We start from the raw sequence: 27,264 nt of genomic DNA, 5'->3' as shown, positions 1-27,264 counted from the left end.
CTGGTTGGAGTCACGTGAACCAAGCCCGAGCAGCTCATCAAACTGTTTATCTTAGCTCTTCGTCAACTCCCACTTCCAGCCAGGCAACCAGTTGAAGTGTACGCCGTTTTCTTGCTCCTCTATCTTCATTCCCACATTCCAAGCTCGGAGAGAACGTCTCGTCTCATCGCCATCTTTACAAATTTCTTTGAATATTTTTCTGTGGAGCCTTCGCACCCAAATACATATTAACCATGGAAGTTGTCAAGAAGAAGATGCAGAGCTTGAGGATGGAGAAGGAAGCTGCCTTGGATCTCCGCGATCAGGCAGAGCAGGAGATGAGAAATGCCATCGAGAGAGCAGAAAAAGTAAGTTAAAAAAATTCCTAGACTCAAATTCCAAACATATTTACTATTTTGTCCTTGCAATATACTATATTACTTTCTCGTCATCACCCTGCACCATCTTTCTGATCATTAGAACTAATATAAATAAACAAATTACAGGGAGAATAGAGTTAATATTTCTCAAATTTTACACCGTTTGTTGCAGCCATGATAATAAAAAAGCTACCGGAATATGAGTTCGTCCAATTACTTGAGAGTAATAGAACAATTATTCCTTCTTATGTTAGAAATGGCATTGAAATATTGTCATAATTTTTAAGAACAAAATAAGCCATTTTTTTGTTTTTAATTTAAACGTTAGACTTACAAGTAAAATAATGTTTTTTACAAGTCGTGGCAGAACGATAATGACCCAGGTCAGTTAGTCCTGAATTACAACGGAAATGCTGTTAAGCAAGAAAAAAGTAAAGATATCTGAAGATTATCCGATTTACTACAATTACAGTTTAAAGATTTCTCTCCAAGAAAGGACTTTATGTTAATGAGCGTTATAATTCTTAACATACTTTGCCTTGTTGCGAATCCAATATGGCGACGTTAGGATTCCTTTCTTTCGGGACAGCTGGCACCAGCTAATATAGCACTTCAACATACCCCCGTATATATTCAAGAAACTGTCAATATAATAATATACTACCTTTTTTAAGAGCAGATATGTTTTTGTTTTTTTTCTCAATTTGTAAATTCAAAAGTTGAGCACGAGTGGGTGTAACTTACGATGGCACGAAGTTATTTGTAATGCGCGGTATAGGTACGCGGTGAAGACGATCGTTGTTGATCGTATCCTAACTAAGCGAGTTTATGATTTGGATTTGCAATATTAATGTCATTTCTACTGGGAGTTGTGTGACGAAATTTCTTTTAAACTTAACTTTCGGAAAACACTCTCTCTCGAAACCGGCACTTTCTCTCTAAACTGAGACCGCATGTTTCTATGACTGAACAATGAAAAGACTGCGTTGATCAATCATTTTAATATTAATATTTACTGTGCTGCGTGCACCATGCTATTGGAACAAAGGAAGTGCTTTTACACCGACGTGACACCTCCAAAGTTCACCCAGTACTGGCCGATTAAAATATAGACTGGTACGTAGGCTATGAAATGCACTCTGATTATTAATGCCCATCGCAACGCGTTTTCACTCAAACGAATGCTTATAATTATGAAAACATTTCTTCATAAGTAAGTAGTTATATATTTATCACACAATATAACGTTTCCATCGCATACTTTTCACCTACAGGGGGATGAAGAAAACAAAGAATTAATGAAGAAGATGAGAAATCTAGAATTGGAATTAGACACAACGCAAGACAAACTTTCACAAGCCGAACTTAAATTGGATGATGCAGAAAAAACGGCGTCGACTGTAAGTACAATTGAGATAGTGAATGTTGTTTTCCACATTCAGATCATAATCCCAAAATACGGTATTGTTCCGAATACATACAACATATTAACATGATGTAATGTGAGTAACGAAACAGGACGTAATTTTAAAATAATTTGAAAGGGGATAGTGAAATACTGTACATAGGTCGTATACAGTTTAATTCCCAGGATTCTGTCATTCTTTCGCTGATTACAGTGACACTTCACTTGACCTGCTATCCTGCACTGAAAACACGCCACCGTACCAACCAACAAAACGTTCGCCCTCTTACGGCAACGTTTTACATTGCTTTCGTTTTCTCCGCCAGGCATTCTTGAAATTCTTTTTCTTTATTTGGGGTATGTATGCTGGTTGTAAAATGTGAGAGATGAATTTGGAATTCACAGCGTGTTTTTAACAGTTCTGCTAATGTATATAAGGCAAACAATACTCATTAAAACCCCAACCAAAATATACTATAGAAACAGGTTTTTTTTTATGTACCAGACACAAGTGCCATATGACACAGCATCAGCGATTATGGACGACCAACGAAAAGTTTATTTCGCTCTATGTAATTTTGATCTAATCTTATAAACAAACATACCGTTGTGGTAATCAGTGGGACAGTTATGGTATCTGTGGAAAAACTGTCCCAATGATATCGCAGCAATCACGATTACACTGAAGTTTAAGACCGCTTCAAGAAGACAAACATCGCACTCCAGACATCGATCGCGTTCACAGGAGTGATATATCTTCGGTGACAAATAAAAACATTACGTATTTCGTTATAAAGCACGGAATAATGCATTGTCAGCGTTGTCGGTGTTGACGTATGTCGCATTGAATCGTATTTCCCGCTATATTCAATAAACAAGTAAATAAAAATGACTTAAACTTGTAAACAAGGAGCCTGAAACATGATTTAAATACCGGCTACGTCACCGCTCCATATATGGAATACTACGCATGGAATGTACGCTGGAGTTGCCCTCATTATCATGGAAATAGCGCTTTTCCTTTCAGTGGTAGACCCCAATCGGGGAATCTTTGCGATTTTTACAGAAGAAAATGAGTAAGTTTAAACAGTTGATAAATTCTGTTATAGAAAGTTAAACCTCACACGCACTGTATATGTTTAGACGATTTTATCGATACAATGGTGACTCGCGTCCGAGGAATTTATTAGAGTACATATTTGGTTCGTACATTGATCGATAAACCGGACATGGGAGTGTAGCGTCATTTCATAAAAAACCATAGACATAGACAACTTTGTGGTCTATGTAAATAGATGAGATTTCATATTTTGGTAATAACTTAAAAGTAATAAAAAGCTAGAGTAGTCCACGGGTATAACATCGAATCTGTAAAATAAAAATTCGAAGTTAACAATAACAAAATTGAGTAGTGTGTGGAATTTATTGCTATTGAAATCAATCTATCGATCGTTTCGTTAACTTGATAAGATATATCGGGCATTTTACTTCTTTGGTCAATAGCAAAACTATAATAGACATTTTCTTTCGTCTGGTAATTTTTGGAAGAAGCACAGCTTCAGTTGATTTAGTAAGTATCGGGTTCGCCATATTACCATCATATGACGAAACTCGGATGGGGAGTGGAACTACTCAACTTGAAGAAAGCAAAAACAAAACATTCACAAAGTTGATATATTACTCACTTTGGCTAAAATTAGACCCACGCACCCTCGGAATGTGTTCTGGCATCTACCAGGGATAGCGTAATATGACCGGGAATATGATACTCCCTGACGCTCACTTCTTGACTTGTAACCGTGACCTCTGGTTGCCCAGGATACCAATGAGAAGGATGAGTTGTGTACGTTGAAGGATGATACAGACACTGGTACATCCCTGTCGTATACTCTCAGACATGATGATCATGCACTATGTCTAGTACATATACCATAAACAATAGAAGAAGGGATATTTAGTGTTCTAACTGTCGCCAAAAAAAAAACAAAAAACAAAACAAAATAACAACACAAACACGCTGGTGTAAAGTGTAAGTGCAAGTTCAGTTCAAAACACCGTTAAGTCAGAAATATGGTACCAGTCAAACTTAATTGCCGAAGGGATGTGGAATTTTATTTATTTATTAATGACATTGACTTTTCAAACTTTATTTGAAAACGCTAAACAAAGAAATGGACAATTTCCCGTGAAGTCAGGGTCAAATATGTGACTAATGAGACATCATTACAAAACCACATAAAGCCATTAAGTGACAAAAAAAACTTATAACGATTGACAAATCAACTTGGTGACTAATGCAAAATCACTAGAAATCTAAATACATATATTAAAACTTTAAAAAGATTAAGTTGGGAGATTATATAGTATGAACAAATTACATAAGCGTGATTTAGAATTGTGTTCAGACCTCGATCTGAAAATAGTGTTTCAGAGACGGGAGGGGCATTACTGCCTGTAATAGCTGGTGATCAATTGGACCTACCCCTCTAGGCTGTTATTGAAACGAGGCCGATGAACTAATCATCAATGGCGGCACCCACCCCGTTGACTTACAGCTTACCTGATACAGGTATCACTCCGCCAACCTAAACAATACGGACAAATATTTCTATTTCCAGAAAAATATTTAAACCGCGTGCCATATTCGTAGTATATAATATCTTAATATAAATCTGGTACGAACCACCGTACCTGTTCTGGTTTTAAAACAGCATTCCCATTTTCGCGGAGGGATATAATTTTACAACCCGGACGAATTACACCTCCCCGTTCCCGTCTGTGTGAAAGGTGTACCTATAGATTAAACTGCCCAGGTGTGTGTGTGTCGAGCTCGTTGATTTTGTACAAATTGTGACATCAGTATCAAAGTTAAGCAATGGAATCAATCAGGAAGAAGGTTGCAGCGTTAAGAGCTGAGGCAGAAGCTGCGCAGGATAGATCCGAAGAGCTTGAGAGGTCACTGAAGGATGAATCGGCGAGAGCTGAAGCTGTAAGCTGCCATTTTGTCTTTACTATCGTACAATTCTGTTATATTTCGTCCCAAATTGATCGTGTCCGATTGACAGGTGTCTCGTACACCCACAAACGTGGCTATGTCGTGACCGTTGTAAATTTGACCGATCGACCGCATGCATGATAGATAGGTCATAAAATGCTATGTTGTATTTCTAATGAACTGCCACGATCTCGACTAAAATGTGGGCTGGGCCACTTTATTTACCGTTGAATCCAAAGTTAACCCTTTATGAACGGGTAAACACTCCGCAAGCACAGATAATGTAACTTTATCAAGTCGATTTGTGATAAGGAACACAAGATGAACGTCAGAGTGTTTGAAAACACACAATTTCAGCAAATTTTCTGAATTATTTGTAAACCTTGTAATAGACATAATGCTATGCGCGTCAGTCAGCTGATCCGGGCGTAGTGGAGGTAAGGTATTTGCTGGCGACTGTTTTGCTAACCGCAGATTTCCTTACGTTGATTACGATAATCATAAAAAGCGATTGGGTGGTTTCGATGATTTTAAAATGTTATATACAGTCCGATTCTGTTGGAGTTGATTAGTTCAAACAGCCCAGTAATATGTCCAGGTTGCGTTATGCATTGTGCATATTAATTAGGAAGCCAACTCACTGCACAGTGAATATACGGGACATGTTAAATGAAATGTTTTAGCTGAGATGCACATGTTTTGCGGCTGCATAAAAATATAATAAATGTCAATTCATATTAATAATAAAACTTAACCCACATTATTTGCCATCTTACTTTTTTCAAGTATGCAAGTATACACAAATATTTGGAAGAACAGATGTAAGCCATGTGCAAATAGTTGTACATATCTTTATTTGGGTAGTTGCTATGAAAGGGTATATTTATTGACAAAAATAATGAAACTTTGACAAATAATTGCTTGTTCGGACTGCTGCTTTATAAACTGATTGCAAAAATCCAAGGCTGTTCCTACAGGGTCTTAAAAAAGCAGAGATATTCCTGCATATTTCCTTCATGACTGAGCCATTGTACAAACAACTGTTATAAAACTGACGTCATGCTTTGCAGTAGTTGTGGTTGTTGTTGTCTGAAGCTAAGGCAGTGTCGTTTTACTATGTGGTCACAAAGAGTCCCCTTCTGACCTTGCTTTTTGTACTGAAAAAGCTCGACCATATTTACCAGTCCTTTTCTAAAGTTTGCCCTCTTTGTGTGCATAATCTCTGCTTCGAAGTAACCTTGTTTGTACGTCAAGGTTATGTTTCAGTATGTCAGACAAGTTGAAATGCTGCTAACTCAACTGAAATCAGTTAATTCGCTTCACAGTATTTTGCTGTGTTTAGCATGTTAATGATTTCTATTCAAGTTTCATTGTAGACAATAGAGTTTGCTGTTGTGTACATCTAATGCATTGACATGTGTAAAATCTAATGTTTATTTATGGGAAGGTAATTTTAATGCAGATTTGGTTCAGTCTCTTCTTACAATAAGTACTACATTACATTGGGTAAAATGATGTATCTGTAGACTAGACTGAAGTTTTATTTACTAAGGCTGAGTATTCGATACGATAGGAATTTGATTTGATGGATTATTCACTGTTCAGCTGTGGATAGCATTGGTATTTAGTCTTTGCCACTTCATCCAGCTAAATACACAATCATATATTGAGATGGGTCCTCGCAGCAGGTGCAGTGTCTTGTACATTCTGCCAATATCTATTTTTTTTTATCAAAACATGCCCTAACTTTGTACAATTGAACTTTGTACAATAATTAAAAATTTGTCACTTATTTTTCCTGTATTTAATTACACGAGTAAAAAAAATTAATGATGTTTGCCTAACTCAATATATACACTGGAGATGAGAATGCACTTACTAACATTCATAAAAATAATTTATGTTTGACTTTTAAAGGTCGTGTAATGATATGATTGTTATATATTGAATAAGTTATTGGTAATTTGTGACTGGTGAACAACTTTTATTCACTGGTACCTCTCAGAGTGTCTCGATGTCTGACATGGCTTGATTGTCAGAAGAGTTGCTGGTAGATAAAATTTGTTTGGAATATGTGTGAAATATTTCAAGTGGTATACTCAGTAGTGCTTGTGGCCTGTGCAAGTTTGCAGTGTGTTTACTGATCTCCAGTGATGGTTAAAAGGTTTCCATGGCGATTGAAGTGAAGTAGGGATAAACTGCAGAAGCTTGCATGCTCAGAATCGATTCTCAATGAATGAATACGTTGTGTCGGTGGCATCAGGGGGTCTTAGGGTTACTAGCTTCTCTCGGTTGGAAATGCAGAACTTAATGTACTAAAAAAAATACTTGTTCCTCAATTTGAATTCAATAGATTTTGTGTGGCTATGGATACCACCATGTTTCTGACCTGCTTAGACTTGCCATATTTTGCATATTTCACTAAAAATAAATTTATTCGTAACTGTAACTTTGAATCATTACTATATACTTCATTTATCAACTCTGTGCAGTTAAGATGTGGGAATTTGTTTGAAGAAAATAAATACAACTCAAATTGACTAGTGGTTGATAGTAATATTCAACTGTTGTAGTTGCATGTTTTTGTTTCTCCATATGTTTATCACACTTTGTATCTGTTATAAAATTTACATAATTTTGGTTAAGTCATAATTTAAAGAACCATAAAGTATATCTGCTTAGTCCCAAAATTCTGAAATTGGAATTTATGCATGAGATAATTTTATTTTATTTGCAACAGGTGGCCGGGATAGGGATATATTTGCATATATATCTAATTGTCAAACTTGTGGATCAAACAAACTGAGGTCAGCCAAGTAAAATTGAATCTGACATTGAGTTTTATGTATATAGAACATGCAGGTTCCTTGTTTTGGCTAGGTGCCAAAGTCAAGGCTTTATTTTTTTCCCGTTACATACTTGTCACTATGCCAGTTGTCACATCGTATTGTTGGTTTTATTCATACCCGTGGGTTATTGTCTTGTTTTAGTGTCGTCATTTATCATGTTTAAACATCACAAATCACATGACATCAACAGATATTACACTTGTATGTGAGATTTTGAGCAATATTACCTGGGATATGAATGGTATAGATGATTTTACTCTCGTTATGACCATTTGGGTTTAAATGTCTGAATGTTGGAGTGCCATGAAGTGGGAATAATATCCGGTTATAAAAAAAAAGAGGTTAAAGGTCTCGTGTCAGCATGGTTTATTTTTGTGACCACTTGTCAAATGTCAAACCTGTATAAATACTGGCTCACGTTAATTATTATCCAGACTATTGAGTTTCCTCGTGTTACTTTGGAGATTAATTTTGTAGAAATAGCTATTTTAGTTTTTAGCCAAATTATCTCATTTATCCTGTATAAGAGTCAGCTTTTTGTAAAATTATCTACATCTTGAATTAACAAAATTCTTTGGGGTTATAAATGACATAGCTAGTAATGAAATTGTTTTTGCTAAGATGGACCAACATGTGTAACACCATTAGTTGTAGTATTTGTTGCTTTTAACAGTATAAAAATTATGCTGGGAACCTTTATAGTGGTGCAGCATTAACTTGATTATCACACTAGCTAAACAACAATTTAACATCATTTTCATTCTTTGTTTTTGACCAGGCTGAAGCCGAGGTTAGTTCGTTGCAGAGACGTCTACAGCTTCTCGATGAAGAGTTGGAACGGGCTCAAGAAAGATACCAAGTAGCAGCCGATAAGTTAGCCGATATTGAAAAAGCTGCTGATGAAAGCGAGAGGTACATCCAAATTTTCTTGATATTCTTCCCACAGTTCCACACAAAGCCTTAAACCGCGGAGATCACAATTTGAATGACTATTGTGTGTAATTTGTTTTGAAAACCTCAATGTGCTACACAAAAGACCGTTCTAAAAACGGTACCATTAATTATTCTGATTTGTAGTACCCCATTCATTTTGGTTTTCACACAGTTGTAAGGAACATTATAAATGTCTTGATAACTTGATTCTAACAACCCAATTATATGCCAGTTAAATGTTTGAATGTTGGAACAGTAATTCACAATTTCAAACTCTAATTAAACTTACTTTCTAAATGTTTTTTTTTCTCGTCAAACTGCAATGCATTCTTACCACCCTCCAATCCCATTTGCATAAACATTTTTTCTGCGATCAGCTAATATTTTGGGTAGTAGTCATTGCTATGATCACATAATTGTATTTTACTTATTTTAAATGTAAAAACTCTTAACATATTTATATGTTCACTGTTGTTGAGCTACTTTTTCAACCTCAGAGTTATTGACAGGTCTTTTTTCGACCTACAGGAAGGGGTTGGAATTCAAATCGGGTTGACATAAATCATTTCTTCATCAACCACTGTCTCACTTTATCAGCTATAAATACATAGGATAGATTAGTCTGACTATATTGTAGTTGTTTCAGTTTTAGAGACTCCTTTAATGGCATTTCAATGGTTTCAGACAAATACCAAATATAAACAGATTAAATGGGGAATATATCGCCATATGGTCTGTATTTGAAAGTCAAAGCTATGGACTACTTATAGGAATAATATTCTTTCTCATCAACAATATTATATATAAACCAAAAAATAGTAGCATTATAAGTACATGGAAACATTAAAATAGTTGGGGGTAGAGGGGTACTCATCAGAAGGAGTATTAATGAGTTTTTGTTCAGGGAGTACCCTGATGGATGCTGTTCTATTCACTACCAGCCCTCCCCGCATGTTTCCATATGACACTCATTCAAGTACTCCTGCTCTCTGTTGACATACTGGATATATTGAGTTAAATGTAACCACTATATGCCAGTGTTCCCCTAATTAATAGCAGAATTTGACCCTGATCCTCCTTCCTTTTAATCCATTGCATGCTGAATGTTTTAAATAGATTCAGTATGAGCCATAGACATACCAAAGACTCTTTAACATGGCATACCAAACTCTATGACCCCTGAATTTGTTAAGGGTTGCGTTTTATGACAGCCTGCATTTTATAAAGTGTGTTTATTTTACTTCAGCTATTGACTTAGAGAACATTAATGTTTGAAATCATGTTTTTAGTATTGTTGGACATTTATCAAATTTTCCTGCGTGTATATCCACATTTGGGTTGCACTTCTTAGTCAAATCCAGTCATACAAACTAATGCGCTGAAATACCTTTAATGGACCCCTTGCATCCCTTGGACTAGCAGAATCATGGATGCTCAATTAATAAAAATTGGTTATGAGGTTCTCAAATCAATGAATACACAAGTCCCATTACCATTAGTACATTCGTGTCATGTATTGTAATGGACATGTGGTGTGGTTACGCTCAGATTGTTGTCAAATTAAAATGATTTCAAAACTCAAGTTTGTTAAAATGAAAATTCGTTAATAGGGGTGTTAGGTAAATTTGATTCAGATCTATGTGGTTCATATATGCAGTAAACTGGATTTATAGACAGTTGATGAAAAATTAATTTAAACACTGTAATCTTTTCTGTTGGTGCAAGATAAGCTGATATGAACGCTGTATGGCTGTAAGATTGATGTCATGTCAAATATTTGGTTGCTGTGGCCGAATTTTTGACCTTCTTTCTGAATTATCAGTGACGGAATTTAAGGAGTCTGTTTGAAAATATAAATGAAGATTTTCACTAATTTTTATCTTTCAAAATCCCAACAGAATCTTCAGGGAGAATATTGATTGCTTGTCACCCTTGTGTACAAGAAATATGAATTATTAATTCGTTACAAAAAACTCTTTGCAAAAAATATCCCTCTGCAAAAAATATCTCTTCGATATTTAGACCAGCCAATGCATCACTAATGGTGTGACCCAAACATGCTGTTAGTGTGACCCTTTATCCTAATTATGAGCTGTGTACATTTAATTCATCTCGTGAATATGTGGCTAAAAAAGCTGTCTCTATTATTAAAATTTGTGAGAAAGTTTTCTCTGAAAATTGTATCTCTCCTTGTTGATTACAAAAAATGGCATGGACATGCTCAACAAATCTTACTATATGTAAAGTAACTGGATTGGGTGTTAATTTCACTGCGACAGTCTGTCTACAAATATGATATATTAGAATTAAATTACCTGCTTTATTATTTTTCCAAATGTGTGCAATTTCTGCCAACAAATAACATTGATCTAAGCACCCTGGGACTGCCTAGTAAATTGAAGCCCAGGTTAACCAAGGTTTTTTCTCACTTGCACAAGGTCGTACATAAATGTACATTTATGGGTGTGTTTTGTGAGAGAGGGAAACCCCTAAGAGGTGCCTCTCCCTGCATACCAAGAATGTATAACCTTACATTAACAGACATGCCTGGAGAGTAGATATTTCAAATAAAATGTACATACTACAAATGAATTAAATCTCAATGGTGCAGATAAATAATTATTACATTCCATTAGGTAAATTGTTGGCATGCTTGACATATCAGTGTCTTTTCTGACATGTTCTAGAAAACTTTAAAAACTGGGTTGGGTGAAATAATAAAAATGACAGTTTGATGTAATCATAACCCTTTTATCTTCTGCAACCATTTGAATGTCAAAGTCAATCTTTATTACAAATTAACCTGCAAAATTGTTTTTTCTATTTTTTGTAGCAAATGATAAATTTTTTCCATTTTGTCCAAAATATTATGGTGTTCATGTTAACTATCACTTAATGTGATGTTACAGAATGTATCCGTTACATCTGTTATTTTATTCGTTTTTATAACTGAAAATCTTTTTTCTTCTCAGAGCAAGAAAAGTACTTGAAAACAGAGGCTTGAGTGATGATGATAGGGTAAGACACTTACTTTACTAATGTCCTGTGATGTGATATGATAATCAGAACTGTTTTATCAGAATGTAAAGCAATTGGCCGAGATTCCAGACTGATAAATTTGTTGGTTAAATGTTTCGTTTTAGACGGCCTCTGTTTGCGAGATTGTTCTGATATTCAAACAAAACGAATAATAGTATTTATCAAATTTTATTTTAGCTAATCATGCATAATCAGCATATACGGACAGACAAAAAAAAATATTACATTCAAATGTCTTAAGTATGGTTGCATTGAAATTCCACAATAGTCAACTTTGGTATCATTTTCCAACATGGAATGTGATGAATTATGAACGCAGATTTTTGAATTGACCTGTGATATATTATCGTATTGCTTCTTGAATATCCAAATATTTTTACAATGATTTTAACAACGCTTGACTAAATATAGAAAACCATAAACATTTGTTGAATAACTTTGTATGAATGTGACCTCATGTTACTATTTCTTTCCAGATATTTTGTGTAGCACTGTACAAACTGTTTAATGACGAACTACACAATAAATCATGACATATATCACATTGTATAAATGACCTACTACACAATAAATCATGACATGTATCACATTGTATAAATGACATACTACACAATAAATGATGACATGTATCACATTGTATAAATGACATACTACACAATAAATGATGACATATATCACATTGTATAAATGACCTACTACACAATAAATCATGACATGTATCACATTGTATAAATGACATACTATACAATAAATGATGACATGTATCACATTGTATAAATGACATACTACACAATAAATGATGACATGCATCACAATATAAAACATACTACACAATAAATGATGACATGCATCACAATATAAATACATACTACACAATAAATGATGACATGCATCACGGTATAAATGACATACTACACAATAAATGATGACATGCATCACGGTATAAATGACATACTACACAATAAATGATGACATACATCACTGTATAAATGACATACTACACAATAATTATGTATTATCCCACAATATTTCCTCTTAGTTCGACGTCAGCAGACATGAGCGATTATCACTAGAGTTTTGTATAAATCCGAGCAGCGGTTATGATATCCTAAGAGAAAATATTATGTGATTATATATTTATCACGTGCATATTTCCACAGTGTGACATAGTAAAATGGCGGAGTGTTAACAATGGAGCCATCGCTAAAATTGTACCGAAAGCAAATGATGTCACAAGTGTTCTATTTCAGGCAACTGTCTTGTGGACGCTGTATGGTGATTCTGCTCATTTGTGGTATTTGCTCAAATTTTGTTTGGAGGGACTGAAAAATAATTCCAAAAAAAACACACATGAGCTTGTCAAAATGAACAATTGTTACCACGATCTGTAATTATGTAACTGTATATTACCCTGTATGCTTCGGACATTGTTCAGGCCGCGCACACAGGGTTTTGATGTGCCCTGTGATATGTCACACTGTGGTAATACCCAAGTTATGCATGTGACATATGACATCACAACACTCTTTCTAGTCCAAAATAAATATTGAACGATAAATCTTAGTGTAATCAATGACTGAACCATTGAGCTACTGAAATCAAACAAAGTCTTCTGTGAAATCATTTTTGTATGCCACTGTATCACAATTGTACCTACTCCAAGAACAGTCAGAAATTAAACAAATTAATTTTTTTTAAACTAATAAATCTAAAAATTCCTTCCTCTCAACATTCAAGACATAAAATTTACAACCTTGTCAATTTCAACTAATTACGAGCAAAAAATCTGTGTTTTTAACACAAGAAAAACTGTAAAGTGAAACTGTTTTTGAGTATTCTTTTTAACAGAACTTTTTTTAATGATTTTCTAAACATTAGAATGTTTGCGTCAATATGAATTTCAAATATTGAGTACATTTACTGAAAAGCTCACTTAAAAACTTCATTGCACTATTTGACTGTGTAATTCCAAATATAGATGCTACTATTTTTTTCTTTTTTTAATTCTGGAACTGATATTGTACTAAATGTAAAACTCAAAATTGAGCTAGTATTCAAAAGCTCAGTCCTCCTATACTCTCTTACTAACACATTCTATTATAGACTGGTGGGAAACTAACTTCACCAAAGCGGTGAAATTAACGACAAATACTTCCCTGTTGCAGATACTAGATCTCGAAAGATTGGTCAATGAATCTCGGAGTATGGCCGAAGAAGCGGATCACAAATTTGAAGAGGTAAAACTGGCCAAGTCGTCTATAGCAGGCTGACTCCTGTGTTTTTCTAACGACAAGATTTTACCTTTTCTCTCTAGATAGGATTACTTGAGGAGAAGCTGAAACATACCCGCTTAATGGCCGAGGAGTCTGAGCGCAAGTATTCTGAGGTAACGCTACACTCATCTCATTCCTCTTGGTGGTGGGCATACCTCATGTTTTTTCTCTTTCTTTTCTGCTTTGGAAACTTTTAAATCTAGATCACAGAATTAGAAAATTTGGTTAAAACCACCCGACAGATGGCCGAGGATGCTGACGTTAAATACGAAGAGGTAACATCCCAAGTTTTCCGTTCCTTTCCGTGTTTTTGTTTTGTTTTTAACCCCCAACCGTGTTCGAATACAATATGTAATCTCAATTAATCGCTTGAACGAGAATTCCGTACTTATAGCATTGAGTAACTAACCGCATCAAATAACCCGGATTTTAAAACAACAACATAACAGGTATAGTATTTGATTGTTGTATCATCCTTCCCTATCCTTTCTAATATTTTTTTCTCAGTACTATTCATTGTGCATCCAATCTCTCCATATTCATCCTGCATGCCCATTTTATGGTATGACCAGGTACGTGATGTATGCTTCCATCGTAATCTCTCATGTGGGCTAGCTGGTGCCATGCCACTCAGGTAATCCCAACTCATGCCTTTAATGAGGAGGGATTGACTCAGCTCACCCCCATTTATAATGGTATAAGCTGTTTATAGTGTGTTGGACCATACTATTTGCTGCTCAAGGGGTGTGTGCTTCTTAATCAACAGCATGACTGCATGGATTTGATACTAAATGAATGAATGAATTGAGTTGAGCCAATCCTCCTGGTTTGGGGGCAGAGTCTGGGAATCTTGTTTGTTTCAAAATATCTTGTTTTTTTACGAGTGCACTTCAATCTTATTAACTACATTATTGAACCGCTGAATCTTTGCATGTATTGAGCATGTATCACTGATTTTACTGTTACATTGTCAAAAAAGAATCTTGGATGCACAGTACCAGTAATTCTTCATATGACACAAAGAAAGTGCCGTTTATGACTTTCGTTCATTTCTGAAAATAAATATGATGTACATCGTGAAGTGAATATATATGATAATAGTCAAGACTCTACTGATATCCAATCGCTACTTGAAAGATTATTCCAAGATCAGAATCGTTAATTTCATAATTGCTGTATTCCATATATGATACAAATTTAAATTTTAATTAAAATTTGTTAATTTTAACAAGTTTTTAATTTTTGCATTTGCCAGGTTGCTCGTAAGCTGGTTGTCACGGAGGCAGAGTTGGAACGTGCAGAGGAGCGTGCAGAGGTAGCAGAAGCGTAAGTAGTGAAAGAGTTGTCATGACGAATTGTTGTACAAAGATATTGAAAACATCACAATTTTTTTATTTTGAAAATTCTTCTATCATCAGCCAAACAGCTTTAGAAGACTATACATCAATAATGTAATGTTGTGTGACATGGGTAAAATGGTTGTTTGTTGTATGTTTACTCCACAGTAAGGGATCTGATTTGGAGGAAGAACTGAAAATTGTCGCCACAAACCTGAAGTCCCTCGAAGTCAGTGAGGAGAAGGCCTCTGAGAGGGAATTCAACTATGAAGAAAAAATCAAGCAACTCGAAGCCAGTCTGAAGGAGGTTTGTGTAATCTCAGATAGTAGTAAACGTTTGGACCGATTAACAATAACCGCATGCCTTTGACACGGCGTAGGAGTTACCTTGTTGCTAGGCGTTGTTGTTTATATACCAGAATATAGTCCGATTTCATTTGTCTGATAAGATTCTACGAGTGGGAGAAATGAAATCGGATAACGCAGCTTATGGATACTGGTATATAAACAACACCCCTACCAATGACAAGGCAACTCATTGACATTTCAAACTTTTTTTTTTAACTTTTTGTATTTTAATCAACCCCCAGCATGTTTTGCATGTTTGGATTTTTTTATAATTTCACTGCTTTTTTATTTTTCGCCGTACTAAGTACGACTCACTCCTTACTGACCCCGACCACCCAGTGTGATGTCATGAAATGTCGTATACTGTGTCCGAGGACGAGATGGTCTAAAGTTTACTACTATTGCCCCCTTCATCCTAACATGCTTGTTGATGTACAATAACAGTTTTTTTTGATGTATTAATTTTTGTATATTTTCAATTATCATTTTTTTGAAGCATGATATTTAGCATTGTTGTTTTTTTTTTTTTGCGCAATTTTTTGCACAACTTACTTTTACCCAACCCTGTTAATCAATTCCCTGTGATTTAGGTTAAAACTTAATGGTGTTTGAATTTGATAGATTGTAGGTGTTCATTCTGAGTGTTGCATTATTCACTAGTTACCGTTTTCTTATCAGTGTTGAAATGTGACGATTTAGACATAATTTATTGTTGCAATAGCAACTCAGAGACAAAATTATGATCAGCCAAGGACTTGTGCCCATTGTAGCAATGGTGGTCAAATTGTAATCAATAACCTTTTGAATAATGCATTATGATATAATTTTGAGTAATTTGTTCAGAGAATTATTTTACTTGTTCATCATTTGACCAAGACTGGCCCAGGTTTGAGAGATATTCTGTGATTTTCACAATCTGTGAGAAGAGGTGGAAATGGAGGGATGTCTTGCATGATTAGAATATAACATTATTTTCCACTAAGGTTAATGCACTGTCAGCCATATTGTCGGTATATTATTTTGACACCTTCCTTGATAAAATATTTATTTCAAATTTTGCTATTTCTCTTAAAATTGTTACCAAAATTTGTATTCTTTTTAACCAAAATCTGTTAGTAGTATTTTCTGACAAATTCAAACTTATTTGCTGAAATCGGAGAAAGTTATCAAAGAAATATTGAAAATAATTTTTGAGTAAAAACAGATGAGTTTTTAGTAATCTGGCTCATATACCAGACATGTCACAAGCAAACAATGTGACCAGTCATGCTGACAATTGGGGTCGAGGACAGTCTCACTTGTGCTAACAGTTAGCATAGAGGGCAGTCTACATTGTGCTAACAGTTAGCATAGAGGGCAGTCTACTGGTGGTGCTGAAAAGTTGTGTAGAGAACTGACTCTTCATCATGTAAAACATGCATGGCATACCATGGCATGTTTCTGGATGGATGGCTTTCAGGGAGTTCAAATGAGATACTGTTTATTACAATTTGGGGAATGTTCTCAACTTTCCATGCATGTATATCCTTCCTTCTTCATGGCTGCAGTTAACATGATGATGCATTACAAATGTCATTGACCTGCAATGTAAGCCCAGGACATGGTCAATGAAAAATTTGTGATTTCAATAGTTGCCTCTAGAGGGCACTGTAGTACTTTGTCTAATATTGTCATTTCAAAGTGAGTTTCTATGCACGCCAGTCTTGGTAGAATGACCAAACAAGTCTTATTGAAAATACAAGTTTTGTTAATTTTTTTTTTTTTTTTACCTGTCTTTGTATTTTTTTATAAAAATTTTATTCCATGTACTTATTGGGAACAAATGTAGGCATTTGACAAATTATGGTCAAAGCTATAACATTATTTGGATCGTTTGAACCCAAATGCATCAATTGTTTCTTTATAACTGTACAAGACATTGGATCATTAAGTTGACTGAGAGGGCGCACTAATGCAGAGCAGTGGAAAAATATTTATTTATAGGGGGTGCTCCGTTAATTTTAAAGTTAGTAAGGTGTTGGTGATGCACAGGTAAGGGATAGGCAGATTGTAACTGTACAACACATAATTCAGTTTTACTTGTACGCTCTGTTTCAGGCTGAGACCCGTGCTGAGTTCGCTGAAAGGTCAAACCAAAAACTGGAGAGACAAGTGGATGATCTTGAAGGTACGTTTGTCAAGGAGTCCACAAAGTCGGTTAATAATGTCCTCCCACTCCAAAAATTCTGTGGCACTTTCAAAGCACTGCTTTGCACAAACCAAGCTTTGTGTGCACGATTCTTTCCTCATTTATTAACAATTCTATATCTTAGCTGAAAGCTTCCTGATTTATAAAAGTAAAAAAAAAATTGCTGCTCTGAAGAATGTTGACAACAAAGCCATGATCAAAATTAATTTTCTGACTGAAATAAAAAAAATGTTGTTGGGTACTCACATTTTTGACCTCTTTGTTGTCACACCTAAAGTACAACATTCTGTTGACTGTATGAGGTTTTTTTATGATATATACATGTGTTGATGTGGCCTTATACCGGTAGTGCTAGAAATAGGATCATACAACCACAGAAATAACTGCTGGAGTCATTGACCAAATAAGGATAATGATTATTCCAAATGTGGTAACAGGTTTAGTTATGACCTCTGAACTGTAAATGCAATCCATATGTCAATAATGTGTGGTGATCTAAACAAGCAGATCAATTTCAAGTAAAATTTAGTCGGCTGTTTGTTGAGAATAAAAAATTCTGGTCAGCAGTCTTTTTTCTAGTATTGTCCCAAATAATGAAATATAATGGGTAATGCAATCAACTATTTCAGGAATTGATCTACATCGTTTACATTTCCAGCTGTCATGGGGTGTTCTTAATTGCCGAGTTATTTTTCAAACCATTTTTAGCCTTCAAATTATCCTAAGCTATGTTGCTCCAAAATAAAATGCAGTTGATCTTTGGGAGTGTCTGAATTTGATCTTTAAGAAAAATGTAGTCACTTGGTTTGCATGAAAATATACCCTGTTAGTGCATGCAATTTTATTTGTGTATGGGTTGAAAATATGGGTTGCATATTATCCTTTTCACCACCAGTTCCATCTTTTAAACACAAATTCACAAAGTAGTCCCTTTATAGTCTGCACTTTCCTAAGAAGATTGGGACAAAAATAACCAAATTTTTTGTGTAAAAACTGAAAATAGACTAAAATTGTGTCTGTTGGCTCCAAAATTAGGGTTCATTACCAGAAATATTGATGAATACAAGGAAAAAATGCAGAATAATTTGGGCGAGAAAGTCTGGTGGTGAAAAGGTTAAATTCAAAATACTTTCCTTTTCGTGGATTGAGATTACGCAAGTGAGCATTATAAATCATTGTATAAATAACATGTACCATATTATCATTGTAGCTTATGTTAACAGTAAATTTATTACGCTAAGCGGATGGATAAAGTCATCACTTGCATACATATCTGCAAAATGCGCTTTACAAATGCCTATATGCGTGCGTTCCAGTTGATCCAGCTCGTGTGAAATCTGGCTGACTTGGGTTACCCTGCATATACGAGTATTTGCTGGTGAATATACGCTTCAGCGGTTGGTATTCCGGCCAATGCTTTCTCTCTTTTTAACCCCTCTCTTGGTGTTGTATGTCTTGGTGGTGGGTGTGTCAGTCACGTGTGTTTCATTGTTTGTAATTCACTTAAAGTGGAGTACGTAATATACATTGTTCAAAATTGTATAACACAAATTCTCACTGTGGCACTTAAAAATTTTAATTAATGTTTAACCTACCTGAGGGTTTCCCTTTCCTAATCTAATTCTTAGAATTCATTGCATGCACAGTTCAAGATAAATCTGATAATATTTGCTGACAATTTTGTAATAGTGTCATATATATATATATATCCACTCTGTATTTTTGTGTCTTAGTTTAGTTTTAATCAAATTGCACTAAAGTATTTGGCCCTTGTCAAACTCATTAACACATTCAATATTGAATGAATTAAAAATCTATATTAACAATTTTCGGAAATGAAATAATTTAAAGATTTTTGCATATCTATTCAATATAGTTTTACTGAATTAACAAGAATTAAACATGAAATTACTTTATTCATATTCAGTGCTTTAAATTCTTTACTGAAATAGTCAAAAGCTATTTGGCATCCATTATTACCCATAATGCAATATGGAGGTATCAACAAATTATCGTCCAGTGTAGAGATATTTGGGATAAAATATAAAAATGAAAATTCACATACATTACGCATGCTTGTTAATTTATGTTCATTATCAGTCTAGTTACTTTCTTCGATCAACCAATGTTGTACATGTCAATTATTTTCGTAATCTGGTGTGGAACTTGGCCTGCTTTCCACTGTGCTTATGATATTTAAGATGTTATAATTTTTTGGGTAATTTTCTCCATTTCATATCACAAATATTTTAGAAAACTTGCTTCTCTATAGTTTTGAGAATGTAAAAAAATTATAACTCATTCAAAATTTGCCAACATGTCATTTTGATTTTTAAAATTATGAGATTCTGTGACACAATTATTTTCCTCTCTCGATCTGATTCATGATGTGCAGTTTAGCATCGTGTGCTGTCAATTGCATGTACGTCTGTACATACGTCCTTGTTGTCTGTGTATTTAAAAAAAAGGGAGAAAGCCTTGTACAATTTACCTTTGAAATTTGCCACTGCAGATAAAGTGTATGAGGAGAAGGCCAAGTCAAAAGAAGTCAGTGACGAACTGGATCAACTGTTGATGGACCTGAACGATGCTTGAATTGGATCACGTTATGGTTTCTTCAGCATCAGCCATCAAACATGTTTCCTATTTTATAACATTTTTGGTTTCCTCCTTACTTCTACCTTCAATATTAGATGAGCTGTTTTCTGAGAAGGAAAAGAACAAGTCCATGGCTGACGAGCTGGACCAGACATTGCAAGATCTACATGCTATGTAACACGCCTACTGCCTGCAGTCAAAGCCATTCAAGAACAGAGGTTCTAGAATTCTTCAAGCACAACATGCAAACAAATATTTTGATAACAGTGGTCATTAACTCTCGTTAGGAACAGGTTTTTTTTATTTACCCAACTGTGGTCATATAGGTGCTTTATGTCTTTTTCGGACATTTATTTGAGAACTACTTTACCAGAAGCAGTTTACATTGGATAGTCTGCAGTGATCAGTTGAATGTCAGTTTTTTTGTAACTAGTCTTTACTTTTACAACTTTTTCTTTGTCTCACTGATGAAGTTTCAATCTCGTCTTCTATTTATGCTGTCTTAAGTACGAGGTATTTACCTGGACCACAGATCGGTCTCTTTTTATCGGAGCTATGTTCCGCGAAACTGAAATACAAGCCTTCCATGAAAAGTTACCTAGATTTTGGGTAGCCATTGCTTTTTTTAAACCAATGAGTAATTTCTGAAATTTCGTCAGTGAGAACGAACTTGTTCAGAATAGAAACGGCGCTTGTATTGTAACACTGTCAATAACTTGTTGCAAAATGTATGTGGCACTTTTCTAACTGTTCCTAACAGAACTTGTTTTCTAATTTCCAAGGAGCCTGATGTGCAGTCTTGCCTACAAGCGCAAACAGAACAAAATAAAAAGGCTAGCACTTCCCAGTTTGCTTCTGCACGTTTCGTGGCTGCTCCCCCACTTCGTTTTGAAGGCTAGAAAACGATTATGCTTTGTACTAATAATCACTCCCTCCCCAGCACCATTTATGGGCATATTCCATTATTTGATAGGGATGGTCGGCTGGAATGTGCAGGGGCAAACTGGTACTCAACAATTTGCTGGCTTAAATTAAAGATTTAAAAAATACAGAAAAAAAAGTAGGGGATAGGCATTCATATTTTTTTACTGTTTTGAATAAATATTTCCTTGATTCTCCAATTGCACGTATCAAACCAAATCATTTTTTTTTAAAAAAGAATACCGGTATTACACTTTCTAGAATTCTCTTTGCCATTTCGACCATCCCTATTAAAAAGTCTTTGTAGATGTAGTAGGTAAGCTTCTTCTAAATTAGTAATATATATATACACACACACTCTCTTGATGTGTTTGTAATTATTAATATAGTTTAGTGTGTTGTTGGGCCCATATTTCAAGTGAAAAGAAGTAAAATCTTTTTTCATCATGCTTAAAAATAGTGGAGCTTTTAATTAAAATGTTGAATAAAACCAGAAAGACGACGAATTGAAATAAAAACAACGTGCATCAACTTTTCATGCAGTTTATTTTCTAATTCATTGTTTTTCTGTAGGTGAAAAATGTAGACGTTTTACTTTCCCCATTTTATTTTCTTCTCTGGATATTTGCCTTGTTTGTTAAAATCACCAATAAATATCATTGTACAAGATAGTTGCCATAGAAACCACACTGTTTTGTGAATTTGTATGATTGCAGGGTGTGTAAAAAAAAAAATCAGTTTTGTGTGTTAAACTGAAAGGAGTCATCTGAGAAAATACCTAGGTATGTTGCGGTCCAGTGAAGTTTGTATTGACACTACAAAGCAAATAGTTTTTTGGGGAGCAGTAGTCAACAAAGTTAGCTGCATTTATTAGAGATCATCTCAAATGCTACTTGGAAAGTAAATTGTTTAAATGTAAATAGCAAGTTCAATATTGCCAAAGATGAATGGTTAAGGGGTGGGGGTGAAAATCTGGAGTTCCAATCTTTAGAAGGGGTGGGAGAAGAAAACATTTTCCCCCAAAATTGCATGAACAAAATATATTTAGGTCGACTGATATTTGCTCCTGGAAGTTTAATGTTCAACACCTTTAATAACATACTCTAGTAATGGGAAATATTTTACACTGGAAGATTTTAGTTTTTGGAATTCAAGTCGCAAGATTGGGTTACTTATCCCAATCGATTAACCTGGCCATTAACCACCCATACCACTTGAGTCTTGATGCATTGAAATGGAAGATCAATCTTATTTAATTCAACTAAATGTAAATGCAGCCATATGACGAGGCAGGACAATACACCAGTGCAACCTGAAGATCTTATGCAAATTAGTACAACTGTTTGTCAAATAAAAATCAAACTTGTTAATGCAGGAGAAGCAATGTGTTCAATAAAAATCAGTTTTGTGTGTTAAATTTAAAGGGGCAGATACAGACTCGCAAGAAATTATCAAATCACATAAAAATACTCCAAAATCTAGGCAAAAAAAATGGCAAATCAGCTACCAAAAAAACTAGAGACAAAAACTTAAGACTTTTGTATGTTTCAACATCTAAAATTTGAGGGGCTATTTCGATGTAAACATTCATGTACACAGAGGTTTTTGTATTTATTTCTTGGAGAAATTAAACCTAGGTACCACGAATTTCAAGAAAAAAAGAAACAGATTATGTGCTTTGCGTACCAGACTTGCATTCCACTGGTTACCATCTTGACTGTTCCCAAAGATTTCGCCTTCACAATCAGTGATCATATCATGGATTGGTTGATAGTTATAGCATGCTCCTATTTTTCCAAATGATGGACGTTATTTGCATTTGATATATCAGCTGATTGTTTTTCACAGAAAATATCCCCTTCTTTCAGCTTTAATTAAAGAGAACCTCAATCCAAACATAATGAACTCCCAAGAAAAAGCTCCATAAATGTAGGAGAATGCAATTTACAGTTTTGTTGTATCACTTTTCATTCTCTAGATATTCCACTTTTCATCAGTATTACGTAGTCAGCCATCTTGATTTTCAAGCAAAGAATTATGGGTAAAGTATGACATAGAATCTGTTGTCAGAAAATGATTTCATCTATAACTTCAAAAGTTGAACTTTAAATTGGCTGAAAGTTTAGAAATTGGTAGCATACATGTACTGGTACCATCCATGCTTATAAAATAGTTGTCATGGAAACAGAACTGAAAATATTTATTTTTGTTTTTCTACCAAATGCTAAAATTTCCTTATATTGTATACAATTTACCAACGTGAGTAGGTTATGTAGGTGATATATCACATGTTGAGCACAAAAAGGGGACAAAAAAGTGACATTCTATATTTCACAACTAAAATATTGATTTTTATTTTTTAACGTTTTTAACAATATCTTCACTTTATGTGTATTTGTTAAATTCCAATTTCCATTACTATAATTATATACATGAGTAATATGCACAACGAAAATTTGAACTAATTCGCATGAGTATTTCTCATGTTATAGATGAAATAATTTTCTCAATTTCTGACAACAAATTCTATGATGTCATACTTTACCCATAATCCTTTGCTTGAGAATCAAGATGGCTGACTACATAATAACGATGAAAAGTTGAATATCTAGAGAATGAGAACTGATATAAAAAAAGTGTAAATTGCATTCTCCTACATTTGTGAAGCTTTTTCTTTAGGGGTCATTATGTTGTTTGGATTGAGGTTCCCTTTAAGAGAATGTATTCATTGCCATAGGGACATGTGCAATAATTAGCAGTGTGACTAGTTTTCTCCCACATCCAAGCTTCAGAAGATATACACATTGCCTAAGGACATAAGTTACTGTAAAATATAGAAAAAAAGGTATATTCGCTGGATTTTATTTTCACTGAATCATTCCTTCAGCGAAAATAGCAAAAATAAATTCCAAGCGAAAATAAAGTATTTTACAGTACTGGCAGTGATTGTTACCTCCTATAGAACATGTTTAGAGATGCATGTATAGTCTGGAAGCCAGGAACAGCCACTGGTGGCGCTGTATACAATCAAGACCTATTGAGGCTTGTCGTAGCTAATGTAGATTTGAGTGTAAACCGCAGAAAGTTTAATTTGGTGACCAGTTTAGAATGATAGAAAGTTTTGTCTTTAAACCACAATAGACAGTGTGGGTCAAGACAGAGTATAGGTGATTTCAGCGTTTCACACTAAATGCTTTCTATTAATAATTTCACTTACAAATAATATTCATGAGATGTCATAAACTTGTTAAAGTTTATTAGCATATTGTGTACGCAGTGCGCATCTTTTTCCGTATTCCAAAATGCATGCGTCATCACAGTGAGGTCAATTGAAGTCCACGTTCCATGCAGCAGTCAACGAGCTTTCACTACATTGGTGCTGAAGGTTGTATTCGAAGCCCACAAATAAGCGTCACTACCAGATATATACAACAGCTTACAAGCCAACAGCTGAGGATTTGTACATACCGATACTCCCACCATATGTCATACACTGTAATATGCAATTCTGGTTTCTCACAACTCTGGATTTTGTATTATTCCAAAGTGCCTAAGTACCAAACTCACAGGAATGTGATCATTGATTATGAAGATATTTATACAAATCAAGAAATTGGTATACCAGATTTTTTCAACCACAAACTAGTCTTATTCACATTGCCCTGGAGCACATTGGTACAATTACTGGCAGTACCGGTACTTAAAATTTGAAGGTGGGGGTCCCCAAAGATTATTAGGATTTAGTTAATTAGGTATTATGGTATAATCTGTATTAAAAGCCGCGGCTTCTATTAAAATGGTACATTGCAACAGAAGGAATGCGGCTTCTATTAGAGCATCTCTAAATATGAGAAATAATAAATGTTTGGTTTTCAATTGTTCAAAAAGAATGGATGCAGCTTCTAATACAGATTTTACGATAATGCGCCTACATACTGGTAGTTTCAGAGCATGCATGCATTAAGTCTCATTAAAGTTCACTAATAGATTTTTGAGATAAGGCCAGACTTTTTTTGTTCCTGGTTTCTCAAGTTTTTATAAGGCAATTTTTTGAGAAGGGCGGGAAAAAAATGAAATTAATTCTTTTTTCCCATTAGACTTGTGGGATTCTCAAAGAATTGCAAGTGAGATCATTGATCGGAGAGAAGAAATTTTATTCCATGTATAACCTTGTTTCTCATTTGCGCGAGACCTTGGTACTTTAATCTTGATACTCCCACGAAAATGCAACTTGGGTTTGTTATGCGGCGGGCGGAATAAAAAATGAAGATAAAAATAAGTTTTTTTTTTAGCAATTTTTTGCAGTCTGGCGTGAGAAATTACGCTGAAATAAAATTTTATTTCATTTTTGGCTCCTGTTCATTCACGGGGTTCGCGAAACAAGGGATAATAAAAATCTGGCCTAACGGGAGACACACATGGGTAACATACAAGCGCATTACGTCTAATGATCAAACCCAGATAGTTGTATATACATGATACAACAGAATAGCTTTCATGGTAGCCTGACAAGTTGGTGTAGGTGGGGATCGCAGCAGTCCAGAGCGCCACCTACGCCAAATTGTCAGGCTACTTTCATGGGTAATCTACAAATAAAACATACTTTCAAACCATCGCCACACTATAAGAGTAATGAAACTTACACAAGATTTATTTTTCAAAACTAGTTTTATTATATTTTTTTTTTACAAAGGTGGAGCTATTAAATGTTATTTTCCTCCATAAATACAAATGAATATTTCAGCGACTGGTTAAACAATTATTAATATTGGATGCATTGACATTTAGTTGTATCGAGACTGCAGTTACCCAGGTAATGAAAGAACAAGCATCTTAGCATGGCTTATTTTGTAAATGTACAATAGAAGTGAATAACAGATTTAAATCATGAAGTCTGAAACCAAAATGTTAATATCAATATGGTTTAGTGTCCCTGTAGCACATCTATCGATTGATTGATTGCATTTCCATGAATGAACCTGTCAGATTTAGTTTAGCCCAATAGTCTCGGGATTTATAATATAAAATTGTTTAAATATTTCTAGAAACTCCAACTTGCGCAAAATGATTACTTGTATCCAGAATATAACATTCAGTGAGCTACTCAGCAAAATTATCAAATTTGACCATGAACCTAATTGACATATAAACCATCCTATTTTTGGATGTGCACATGTTGATATGAATAGTACACAGCATGGCCTTTTTATCCACATCTGAATGAATATACATTTTTTTTCTATTGGCACGTTAATTTGAACAATGATACACACGTACGTACATAAACAAACAGCCTGACACGACACGATAGGATAGGATAGGATTCAATTCAACTCAGCAACCCCCCCTTTTCACAGGGTCAGTTATTTTGATAAATTCACGATGAATAAATTGCACCTATAAATGCAAGCCATTTATGCCTATTCAAAACCAGTTCACGCCAGGGTTAACTGCAATGACAGATGACCAACTAAATCACTGGTTATTATACAAGATCATGTCAAAGAGTGATACAATACAATAGTTCAATTTTTGAAAAAAAATTATGAAATGAGTAATTGTGTGGACTAAAGTCTGGTTTGAAAGCCATGACATTTATAACCTCATATACTTGGAACCACTTTACAATTGATTATAAACACCAAAATGCTATTGAAAATAATAAATCACATAACTATATTTGTATATATACAACACACAATTGAAATGAAAATTCAGAATACAGAGACAGGCAACTGTGGCAAACATGAAGGGAGAGAGTTTAGGTAAGACTATGCATACGATTTTTTTTTCGTGCTTTTGACGCATCAACGGACGCATTACTATTAACTTTTTTTTTGGTGTTTGATGTTACTTTCACGTTACAGTTGCTTGTCCCTGTGTTTAGTATATTTGCTAAAATTCATGCATAATAAATTAATCTATCATATTTCATGTACAGTTGAAATGATGTATATTATTATTAATTGTTGCTATTCTAGAAATCTGTCAAATTAAGATTTATAATAACCACCCAAAA

General features: G+C 34.6%; 1 protein-coding gene across 7 annotated transcripts; it reads left to right on the top strand.

The window, feature by feature from the left end:
- On the top strand, positions 1-21,929 carry tpm (tropomyosin). 7 transcript variants are annotated; one of them, XM_085506653.1, is made up of 9 exons: positions 1-347; positions 1,634-1,759; positions 8,387-8,520; positions 11,514-11,559; positions 14,057-14,128; positions 15,109-15,179; positions 15,359-15,497; positions 17,636-17,705; positions 20,239-20,450. In XM_085506653.1, the coding sequence occupies exons 1-9, from the start codon at positions 234-236 to the stop codon at positions 20,319-20,321; spliced, it is 855 nt and encodes a 284-aa protein (XP_085362779.1). In that variant the 5' UTR covers positions 1-233; the 3' UTR covers positions 20,322-20,450. The 7 variants fall into 7 exon arrangements, with proteins under 7 accessions (XP_085362779.1, XP_006811707.1, XP_006811706.1 ...); XM_006811644.3 differs by lacking the exon at positions 14,057-14,128 and adding an exon at positions 13,895-13,966 and having other exon boundaries at positions 2-347; positions 20,420-21,929; XM_006811643.3 differs by lacking the exon at positions 14,057-14,128 and adding an exon at positions 13,746-13,817 and having other exon boundaries at positions 2-347; positions 20,420-21,929.
- The last annotated feature ends 5,335 nt before the right edge of the window (positions 21,930-27,264 follow it).

This window comes from Saccoglossus kowalevskii, chromosome 13, assembly GCF_978046115.1.
Source record: "Saccoglossus kowalevskii chromosome 13, keSacKowa6.1, whole genome shotgun sequence".
Classification (NCBI taxonomy): Eukaryota; Metazoa; Hemichordata; class Enteropneusta; family Harrimaniidae; genus Saccoglossus; species Saccoglossus kowalevskii.
This window is presented reverse-complemented; position numbering and strand designations above follow the sequence as displayed.

Bases quoted from the DNA above. Each gene is read 5' to 3' on its own strand.
- tpm (XM_006811644.3), top strand. From the start codon at position 234: ATGGAAGTTGTCAAGAAGAAGATGCAGAGCTTGAGGATGGAGAAGGAA. The intron at 15,498-17,635 runs GTTTGTGTAATC...GCTCTGTTTCAG, and splicing joins TCGAAGCCAGTCTGAAGGAG to GCTGAGACCCGTGCTGAGTT. The intron at 17,706-20,419 runs GTACGTTTGTCA...CTTCAATATTAG, and splicing joins ACAAGTGGATGATCTTGAAG to ATGAGCTGTTTTCTGAGAAG.